This window comes from Fistularia commersonii, chromosome 33, assembly GCF_037954325.1.
Source record: "Fistularia commersonii isolate RoL2024-O1a breed Wild chromosome 33, RoL_Fcom_v1.0, whole genome shotgun sequence".
Lineage (NCBI taxonomy): Eukaryota > Metazoa > Chordata > Actinopteri > Syngnathiformes > Fistulariidae > Fistularia > Fistularia commersonii.
The window spans coordinates 5755605-5766572 of NC_141316.1; the positions used below are offsets into that span (position 1 = coordinate 5755605).

Below are 10968 nucleotides of genomic sequence, written 5' to 3' on the forward strand. Positions count from 1 at the left end.
GATATTGTGATGGAAAGTGCAGAATCAGTGTTGAATCAGTTCAGTGCTCCTTACAAATGACCAGAGCCTTAACGTTATAGTTTTGAAATGTATCCGATGGCTGTATAACTTCTCAAGGAAAACACCTGAATTGGATTTTCCGAATAGCCTCGGGATTTCCCTGTACCTCGTGAGATACTAATCCGGTCAAACTGGTCTGGACTCGGTGAAAAGTTTAATTCAGTGCACGCAGTCGCGAGCTGTATGCCGGCATATCTAAATATGATTTGTTTGATTTTTTTTTTTTTTTTTTTTTTATGTAATCATTTGTGATTCGACAGTGAGGACAGCATGGGCACTCTGTCTACAAGATGGTGTATTAGGGCTCATATTTAGGGGAAAAAAATAAACTACCAGATCAGGGTACATTTCAGAGAAAACGTTTGCTATTCTGGGATTACAGAATACACATATTTGAGTTTAAAGTGGCTAATCTACCAAGAGGTAAAAAGATCCTTTTGTTTTGGCAATGAACATCTTCGAACCAAAGATGACGGCGGTAAACGGCATGTGCATGTTTAACTCTTAAATTCCAGTATTATTCTTACATCTGACATGTTCCAGTTTCACTGCAGCGTCTCTTCAGCCTTGGTTCGTGTAATAACATGATAATCTTATAATGGCTTTATCAGGTGATCATAGTCAAAGCAGTGACTTTTTCCTCATAGTTCACTACTTTATACTTAAAAAAAATGCCTGAAGTTTCTGACCCTATGTGATACGAATTTTTTTGCATTTTTTATTTTAATACTTCCAATGGGCCCAATACGCCGTCGTGCTCGAAATGTGATCGAGAGGAAATACTTTTCTTTTTTCAACCTTTTAACCGTTTGGGGAATGAACTGCTGGGAATATGTAAAGACTACTTCCAGTCGAGGACGCAAAAGCCAAGTGGAACCTCAGAGCGGCTCTAACGGCCTTTTCTATTGTGGCGTGGATGAATGTGTGACTGCAGTAACCTTTGGAGGGGGCGGGCAGAACAGGAAATGCAGAGGTGCAGGTTCTCTGCTCGTCGAGCCTCCACCGACACGGGTTTAGTACTATTATTGGTTTTACATGAAGTGAAGCAGAAACTGTGTTTTCTTCATTGTCGGCACGTGAACAAATATCAAGGCTTCGTCCCGGTTGATGGTCAGTCATTTCTAAATGCTTGTCTTTGGACCTCACGTTGATTTATGCCAAGGAAATAGACTATTTAAAATGTCTAACTTATGATGTAATTAAATGTTTGTAATTATGTAAAAGGTCTTTGTCGTTTTTAAACATGTTAAATTAAAGCACAGCAGGAGCCAGATATAAAACACTTGTTTTATTTCAAAAAAACAAACAAAAAAAAAAAGACAGTAATTCAAAGTAGAGCACAGCTCCCATTTGGTTAAAAATGATATCGCTCACAGTTTTATGTCTTTTCTCTGGCAACTACTTGACTCAATTTGTAGGCACATTGATATTGAGGGAGGAGTTAAAAAATGTAGATTTTTTTTTTTTTGTCAGTGCCTCATTAGTTTTGAATTGTCTGAAGTGAAAGGCTGAACGACCAAAGAAGGCACATGATTATGTCAAGATTGTATAACAAGAATCTAGATCAAAATATTCATGTCGGCAATAAACACGTAATTGAAGCACTCGGTTTGTTGCTCTTCTTTGGCGGCGGAAAGTCTTTTTACACGCTACCCAACACACACACACACACACACACACCTTTCACTGCAACTGCAGGATTTTACATGCAGAGTATTAATGGTTTAATTTACATTTTTGAAAATGACTTATAAAAACAACACACAGAGCTTCACGAACAAAGAAACGAGCTTTCCTGTTGCGGCTCGCCTCGCCGACAACAAGTCGACCCTTGTCTGAGCCACGTATCACACGGCCCGTCCGCCTGGTAATTAGTGTTCCAAGTTCATTTGGAAATGGCGAGTAAAACTGTGCGTAAAGCTAAAAGATAATACCCTAAAAGATAATACCAGGAGCTTCCAACAGTAGAACACCAAAGAAAATGAAGCATTTCATAGTGTCTCTGGCCTGACAGGACTGACTGAAGAACAAATGAGAAGCCAAGGTTTGGGCTTCTGGTTCATGCAGTTTCCCTCGGTATCAACACCAGAAGTGGCCGCTCATGACAGCCCCTCAGGCACAAATAAGTTTAAAGCTTAATGCAAACAGATACAAACTCACACAGCTCTAGTGCTGCCCTTCAGAAGGCTAACATCAATATGCCGATGCCCGTCACTTATTTGACTGCCGTGACGGCCCGTGTCCTGTGTGGGGCACTACAAAACACAACAAATGCAGCCTGATGCTGATAAGCTGCTGTGACAGGCTCGCAAAGTGATGGTTGGTCAGGATCACGTTGTGTTGATAAGATTATTTTTAGTGGTCTGGAAAAAAAAGTCAATTTTTGTAGAAATTTGTCAAAAAATGTAAATTTAAGCGTTTACCAAAATGTTTTCAGTTCTTACTGAAGCTGTATTTTTTCAATAATTGCTTCAAAGAATGTGATCAATTAGGAAATCGTGAAAAAAACGGACCTTCCCATTAAAAAAAAAAAAGTCAGAGACTTCAGACACAACATTTACTGAAAAAAAATTTAAATAGCAATAATTAATGACCTGCAACATAAGTAAGAAATTGCCTGAAAAGAGCATTTCATTACCTCAGGGTTGATCAAAAATACAAAATATCACAAACCATCTTTTTTTAAAATCAAAAATATCAGCGAGAACTTTAAAAACCTCAACGGCTTGCAGAGATATGCTTCCATCTACATTTGGGGAGGAATTGGGGTCGAGACCTGAAGGTTCGGCTTGAAATTTGCTCGGTAAACATACCAGGCAGTGAGACACAACTATTCAGACCCAAAAGGCAAATAGCACCTTAAAAAGCTACAGTGTTTTCACTCGACAACGCTTGGTACTGTCAGTCCATCCTTAACAGCTTGTCTTTGATTTTCCCCCCGTCGTCAACCCGAGCAGAGGGATTGTAGCGTCCGCACATCAGGACAGGAGGGACGGTGTAGCTCCGAAAGGCGGTTGGGAACTAAAAGGTGCTGACCGGCAACACCTTTGATAAAGCAGTTGAATCTACGGACTAGAGCTTGAGTGATGGTTTCAGTTTATCCAATGAAGTCGGTGGACTGATGACGGACAGACTGAGGATTGAAAGAATCTGCTGATTGTTCGATTTGGCTTCAGTCCCGTCGCAGGTCAGGTATCAGGGCGGCCGAGGCTGCATGTTGAACCTGCTTTTCTCTAGTCGTATCTTCTGACGGCAGCTGCGGGACGGCAGAAGCCCGGCCGGCAGCTGCAGCGATCCAGAGAGACTGATTCGGTAACACCAAGGAGTCAGATGGCCATGGGGTCTCTTCTGGTAAAGGTCCAGTCCCACATGATGCCGTCACCCGACGGAAGATGGCTGGAGGGCAGCAGGACCCGCGTGAACCAGTGACTGGGGGGCAGAAAACACAGTAAGACATGGAGGCTGCTTTCAAATGTTGTTTTGCTCTAACTGCAGTTCTCCGCCGTCTCACCTCTTCTTCTCCACTCCGAACAGTAACTTCCAGTTGTTCATTTTACCCTGGTGATACGGGTTTCTGAACACCTGCAGTCAAAAAGAGGTTTATAGATTGCTGTGCTGCCGTTATTGTAGTTGTACTCTGCATTTGGAGTGACTCGGCTATCTTGACTACACAAAGTACTGACAACAAAACCTCCATTCACCTTGTTCACCTCCTTCAGTCTCCTGGTTTCCTTGCGGTTGATGTGGCGTTCCACGCTGGTCTCTCCTCTGCTGATGAGCAGGGCGTGCCACAGGGTCAGCCCCCCGAGGGCTACGGCCACCGAGCTGCAGGGAAGGAGACCCCCCCCCACGCTGACTCGCTTGCAATCGTCTTATAAAAACCTTTGAAACGGGCAGACGTGAGTTGGTCTCACCTGGTCAGCACCCAGAGGAAGATGATACACTTGTGCGCAGTGCTCTCTCTGAAGCTGAAAGGGGGTGCCTGCGTCTGGAAGGAGTTCTGAAAGTGAACAAAATAATATAAAATGATTTTATCCATGCATAGGGTTCCTCACAGGATATTTGAAGGATCCCTAGTTGCTATTAATATACTTTAAATGTTGTTTTTTTAGGCAGAACAGCATTTTGCATCCATGTTGGTTAAAAAACAATGAAGACTATCCATGTTTTTTGGGGGAAAATGGAAGTGAATAACGAACAGAAACATTTATTAAAAACAAACTATGATTTCTACATGGAGTTGACTACCTTGAATCTAGAAGTGCTGCACTCCAACAAATCAGCGAACTAAATCTATGTAACAGATAGCCGCCTTTTAAAAAAAAGTGCACTTCTTTTGACAGTCTTGATGATTTCTAAACAGCAACTTGACTTCACTATCAAGTTTACACCCGTCCCATTACTGGGATGTCCAATGGAAACTTTCTGCAATGGGGTTCGCGTCTCCACCGACACTGGCCTTGAGAAAGACAGTTGTCGTTTTCCACCCCAGTGATCAGAGCGCTGGTCTCTTTTGTCTTATCAACAGATTCCCCTTCATCTGTGAAAGATTGACTATATCAACACAGACAGTTGAGCTTTGCAAAACAAACCTCTAGTCAGCAGAATTGGCTTGCAGCTTGTCAAACTCAGGCTGAACTTCTGTCTATCTTTTAACCAAACTGATGTGCATATTTTTGTAATTGGGAATGTTTTTATTTCTATTTGATAGAGGTCTAAATACATGGTTTTCATTAGACATTACTAGTTTATTTCAGCTGAGGCCAATATAGGAATTCAGTACTTTTGAGTTTGCGGTGGGACTTCTATTGATGTTATAACGAAATTCTGAAATGGGACCAGACAACAGCAGAGCTTTTCAATATTGCAATATGGGAACAGTCAAAAAAAAAAAAAAGAAGAACTATGAATTTGATTTTGTTCAAATTCTCCAATCGTTGCAGATTTTGGTATGAAAAACCCTTTATGTACTTCCGCTGACAGTGTTTTCTTTCAGCAAGGGGTTCTTCATTCCCTTCAGGGGTCTCCACAGCAAATCACCTATTCTCTCTATCATCTTCTCTCACACCAACTAACGTCATAACATAGAAACTACAAAATAAACATGCCGGCGTTTCTCTCTTTCATATGCGAATGTCTTCACGGGGTAGACTGCGACCCTGTAACCCACAGCCAGCCATTTTTGAGCTTCAACTGTACACGGCAGTCTTCTTCCCAGCAGCGGGGCGGCCTCACCTCCACGGCACTGTAGGCTTCCAGAAACAAGCCTCGGCTGCTAACGCTGCAGTAGACGCAGCCGAGGGTCATGAAGAGGCAGAAGGAAAAGAAGTAGCGATGGTTGAAATGGCCCACGCAGTTGTTCAACCAAGCTGAATTTGCGTTAAGGTGCGAACAACGACAAAAACACGACGTTTTAAAACAATGAGGTCATTCTATTTTTTTGTTTTGTTTTGTCACAAGGATACGGCAGTGATGGTCCATCTTTAAAACGCACCTGTAATGAAAAGCACGACAGCATTAAACAACCGACAGGGAAAGTGTTTCACATGGCGGTCTTTACAGAGGGAGGATCTTACGTGTTGCAGATGCTGCAGTGGTGCGTCCTGGCTGGTTTTGGACTGATACATTTTTTACAGATAGATACTGAAGGAATATGGATATTTTCCTAAAATAAACAGCAGAAACTGAGTAAATTGGAAACAAAGCTACATCCAAGAACACATAAGCAAGCTCGATTTAGCTAAAAAAAAAATGTTGAAAAGCTATACAATAAGAAGTGATGCTAGATTACTGGACAACTCTCAGCTAAAATTACTGACAAACCACAGGAGCTAGAAATACAAATGTACCCTGGGCGGGTGTCCCGGGGAGGTGGCGGTGGCCTTGTAGTAATGGAAGACCACCATGATGAGCAGCCAGTGGCCATAGCAGAGGTGCCAGACGATCCAGGGCACTGAGTAGGTGGTCAGGATGGTCGGCAGGACAAACAGGTAGATGATGACCAACACTGAGGTCGTGAGCAGGATGACCAGACACACAAACACCTGAGGGAAAAGAGGCCGGACGGAAAGCAAATTGACGAAGGGCGACGTGGAAAAAATATAAATATTGTGAATTTTTTGAAGCCTGGATGAATTTCCATCAAACCAAACTAGAAATTGAGAATTCGCAGCTTGATGAAATGCTGAACTGCACTTTCATTTGCATGCAGTAGCTTTTCACGAGACTCTACAGCAATGAAATTTGAATGCTCTTTTAAAATAAATAATAGAAAAACATTTTTCTTTCCAAGCTATCCATTTTTCCCTGGTCACTTTTTTCCAGTTGGAAGCTCAGTTCTTCATTACAAATCGGACAACTTTTTCAGTAATATGGTAATTCTTAAGGTAACTTCTTCATCGTTTTTTACCCTTAAATTTTCAGGTTATTTCTTGCATATTTAAACTGCTTATTTTCCCAATTCAAAATGATAACTAACTTTTTGTTCTCCCTTTAAAAACAAGTGAATTCACTGAAGACAAAATGGAGTTAGTGATTTAAAAAAAGGAAACACTTTAAAACTTTTTTATCTTTGATTAAATTATGATTTATAATTTCGAGTGTTAATCCCCCCCTGACAATATTACAGTCAGATGACATGGTATACTCATACGGTGCCCGACCGAGATCTGACAAAGAAGAGGAGACTTCTGCCTACTCACCACTCCGAACCAGCGAGTCACATTATCTACAATCCAGTACACAGGCTCGAAAACACAGTCCAGAAGTGTGTCCGAGTTGCTGAGGCTGTTGAAGTACAGTGATTTGAGCAGCAGCCTGCCGTAACTCCACACCTCCAGCAGTCTCCAGGTGATCCACGCCTGCTTCCCTCCGCCTGGCCCTCCTCTCTTCGGACGCCACAGCCGGCACCAACGCAGCGCCGGTCTCATGGCCCGAGAGAGCTGCCACCTCCAGCTGCTGCCCACGCGCATAACACCGCCTCCTCCTCTCCGACAAACTCTGCCTTCCAGACACACAAATACGCACAGACACACACACCAAGAGTTACAAACACAGGCCGTGTAAAACAAAAGCTCCTCGTAGCGCAGCCTGACACCAGTGGAGGGCTCCATTATAGCCAGAGGAGGATGGAACTGTAAGAACAATTGAAACGGGGCCCTCGAGAACCTTCTTTTTACCAAAAAAAAAACTCGATTTCACGCAGGGTGTTGGACGGAGCGAGACCAGGTGTGTTCTGGTGAGGAGCTACACCCCTCAACCCCTTCAAATAAACATCTCGGTTAAATAATTCACAGCAGATCCATGTCTCGGGGGCCAAAGCCCTCTCATAAAAATGCACAATGGTAACCCTATATGAGCAAAAAGCAGAAAGGTGAATGCCTTAAGAAGGAAATAAAGTGGCCACCTGATCCTGAGCATCATGGAGGAAAGTGAGTATTGATTACAAAGATAAAACATGTGCAGGTACTCTAAAATTGGTTGGCATTAATAATTAGAAGGCTAATCAGGGTCTTTAAAAGTGACCTCAACATTAAGGTCTGTAATAACTTTAAAAATAGTAATTAATATTCACCTCATAAGTATCTTCATTTACACATCACATTTGACTAAGTCAACTAAATTGACTTGCAAACTAGATTTGTTTTGCGGTAAATACCACTTCTGCCCAAAAGAGGACTACGTTGGCGTGTGTCGTGGAAATGTGGTGCTGAACCTGCTCCCTCGGGTCGGAAGCAACCCACCACTGGACCGGTCACACATCCCGTCTGTCCAAGTCGCAGACGGATGTGGACGCTGACGTTCTTAGTTACGTCTTCATTAAAAGGTGCAGCATGCATTTCTAATGAATCTTGGTTTTTGTCACAGTGGAGTGGTCTCTTCGGTGGGGGTCCCCGAGTAAGACAGCATGCAGACAGCGCCAATGTGACCTCTTAAGTGGAGTCAGGTGAGTTACACAGGTCCATCATTTCAATTATTTATACTAATATGATCACAGGATATCCAAGAAAACACTGTGATAGTTAATTAACCAGATCAGGGAACTTTATTTTGCAAATTTACTTGCGTGAGATGTTCACTAATCTTGAATTTCCTATTTGGTGTTTGCCAATTACAAATGAATAAAGACTGCAGGGAATCTTGTGTAGGAGAGTCAATAATTATTTTGTTTATTTCACTTTACTTCTAAGCTGCATTTAACTTTACAGTGTACTGGATGACATAGGGATGGGAATATGGCATTCATAGAAACAAAGAGGTGGACTTCAAGGGCAGACCACTTCCCTTGAGATATTTAAAAGTGTAGTTTACAATGTTTACACATGAAGCCATGTCCAAAAAATGAATATCTATACTGTGTTCCTGAATAAGGCTAGGAGAAGATGAGAGCTGCACCCAGCGGGACGCTGCAGTCTCTATGGCAACCCGCTGCCCTAAATCTGGTCCGACCAACGCCTGTGTGTGTGAGTGTGTGTCACCCTAATAAGCTTTACTTCATTGTGTTCCTCTGAGCTGCAAGAATGGGAGCGGAGGCCGAGTACTTTTACTTTGCAAGAGGCTCAGACGGTGGCGTTAACAGCAGTTTCTGCAATTATTACATCGCCCACCGGCAGCAGCTACACACACTCTTTCTCACCACTGTCAGTTTGCACTGACTCACGAAAGCCCTTCGTGGCTGCAGTCAGAGATGTACGTAGCGATTTTAGTTTCATTTGTGAAAGAATACTGCAGGACAATACATCGTCATGATGAAATGCATTTACTCATTTTTCTTTTTCCAATTGGAAAGCAAAGTAGAGGAATCTTGCCAGGATCAAGACATCCACAAGATGAATAAATGAAATTCCCCTGAGTGCATTTCAAATGTTATGGATTTGGATTGTTACTGTCATAAGTATGAAAACATTTTACAGTCCCCTATCATATTATAAGACACTACAGACCTTTTCGATTTCAAATGGGTTGATGCAAACCGAGCCTCAGCTTTCTGAGCTGACACCATCCTACAGTGCATAAACAGCTCACTTTTGAGCCATGAAAACAAGAGAGAAAAGAGGATACTGTTGAACAAATAGCATTCATTTCCATTTGCAAGACATGTATTGAAAGTTATTGTATTGTACTGTGTGGAGCATGCTCCCTGCTGGAAATGTATGCTACACATAACACACTAATTTTAGAAGGTAATCGGGGACATTTTGTAGCTTGGCAAACATCCAAGTCGATTCCAATAACTCCCTGAAATACATAATAGCCCTAATGATGTATAAATCATGTTCTATCATGTGCGGTATTGAGCAGAACTGCAGTAGTGCATCACCGTAACAACCAGATGCTTGTGGATGTGGAGACACTCAGAACCAAAAATAAATGCGATCAAGCCTTTGCAGTGGCTGCTCGTCCAGAGTGGTTTATCTAACAATGCAAAACCCACACAGACTCTGGGAACCTTTAAAGCACTGTTGAGGACTTAACTTCGCTTTTGATCCGAAAACAGATTGAAAAGATGGAATCAACTTTACCAACACTCCTCTCATTTTAAGTTTTATGTTTGATCTTGTGAGTGAAACAGCTTTCTGAATGTTATCTTTCTTTGTAATCTTGATTCTTGTTGCAACTCAGCCTGTACAAAGTGTGCTCTTTAAATAATTTGACCTGACCTTACGAGCAGGTATCATACTGGGAAAATGAGCTGGTTGCACAAAAATCATACTACTGTGTCTGTTTGTTGATCCACAGTCCTAAAGCAAGGAAATATATCTCCCCAGCTGGATAATTTCTTTCATTTCTGGGGTTTAGGGAAAATTGCATCATATTGAACTTGCGAGATCAAAATATCTGCATAGTCATAGATCTGAGAGGTTTCACAGGGAAAGGTATTAAGGTACATTTTGAAAATTTAAACACAATGTGAAAATGTTTGCAGGGTAAACTGTTGTATTTTAGTATTCTATAATATGTGTGTGGTGGGGAAGAAAGAGTAGAACGGATATTATGTATGAGCTATTATATGGTAAAGAATGTTGAAATAATCTTTTGATATCTAGACAGATAGAGTTTATGGTAAAGAGAGTTAACCCGTTATAAAATTATATATGAACCAGTAGACAGGGGTTTAGACATTGGCGGCATCTGTCAGAAAGGTAGTACATTGCTCTTTTTGTTTGCACATTTTGTGATGTCACTAATGTCAATAAATTGCACAATAGTTTCTCTCTGAATGTGATCAGATTTATTGTTTAGGGTAAAAATATGAGACAGGGCGACATCTGGACAGACGGACAACTAGCCGGTCGGCAGATGACAGCATTCCCCTAATTAGCCACGGCCAGTCACGATTAGTTCCCGCTAGCGAGATGCTAGCTACCCACAGCCATAAACCCGCGTTCTGAAAATTAACTCCCACTAAACCTGAATAAAACTAGATACTTAATTTCCATACCTGGTCGGGTGAAATGGGCGGGCAAGCCAGCGGAACTGCTCTCAGGTCATGGTCAGGTGCGGTGAGGTTAAGCCGCAAATGGTCCTAAAGCTCCGGTCCCGTTCTCCAGCAGGCAGATGTCAGCGCTGACAAAGGTCGTCTATTTCCAAAAAGCTGTACTCGTCTCCGAAAATAATGTCTGAAATCTCACACACGACGTTTACGGAATTCGGCCATCGTTTAAATTAGACATTTACGTTCGGGCTTTATTTTGAAGCGCAAGTAAAACTAAAAATTTTTTTCTCCAGGCAAGGAAGGTTAATACGCAGTTTTTACGATGTGTCCTAAATAGTTCCAGAGTGACGCATCGTATTTTGTCGTCTCTATATGAAAATCTTCGTCGGTCATGAGGCATTGTGGGACATGATGTTTTATTATAAGACTTTGTCATTAAAAAAATCCCCTAGCAGACGTCTTTGCTATTAAAT

At 41.9% G+C, this 10968-nt stretch overlaps 1 protein-coding gene across 3 annotated transcripts; it reads right to left on the bottom strand.

Moving 5' to 3' along the window:
• Positions 1-1333: 1333 nt before the first annotated feature.
• On the bottom strand, positions 1334-10635 carry zdhhc16b (zDHHC palmitoyltransferase 16b). 3 transcript variants are annotated; one of them, XM_086141072.1, is made up of 10 exons: positions 10502-10635; positions 6762-7063; positions 5910-6104; positions 5637-5725; positions 5526-5554; positions 5296-5429; positions 3975-4060; positions 3762-3885; positions 3572-3642; positions 1334-3489 (listed from the first exon to the last, which is right to left on the bottom strand). In XM_086141072.1, the coding sequence occupies exons 2-10, from the start codon at positions 7029-7031 to the stop codon at positions 3387-3389; spliced, it is 1101 nt and encodes a 366-aa protein (XP_085997198.1). In that variant the 5' UTR covers positions 7032-7063; positions 10502-10635; the 3' UTR covers positions 1334-3386. The 3 variants fall into 3 exon arrangements, with proteins under 3 accessions (XP_085997198.1, XP_085997199.1, XP_085997197.1); XM_086141073.1 differs by having other exon boundaries at positions 6762-7059; positions 10502-10624; XM_086141071.1 differs by lacking the exon at positions 10502-10635 and having other exon boundaries at positions 6762-7172.
• Between the last annotated feature and the right edge of the window lie 333 nt (positions 10636-10968).

Excerpts from the sequence above, each read along its gene's own strand:
- zdhhc16b (XM_086141071.1), bottom strand. The coding sequence starts at position 7,172 with ATGGAGCCCTCCACTGGTGTCAGGCTGCGCTACGAGGAGCTTTTGTTT. Across the intron at positions 5,726-5,909 it reads CCCCGGGACACCCGCCCAGG|GAAAATATCCATATTCCTTC; the intron begins GTACATTTGTAT and ends TGTTTATTTTAG. Across the intron at positions 5,430-5,525 it reads AAAGATGGACCATCACTGCC|CTTGGTTGAACAACTGCGTG; the intron begins GTATCCTTGTGA and ends ACGCAAATTCAG.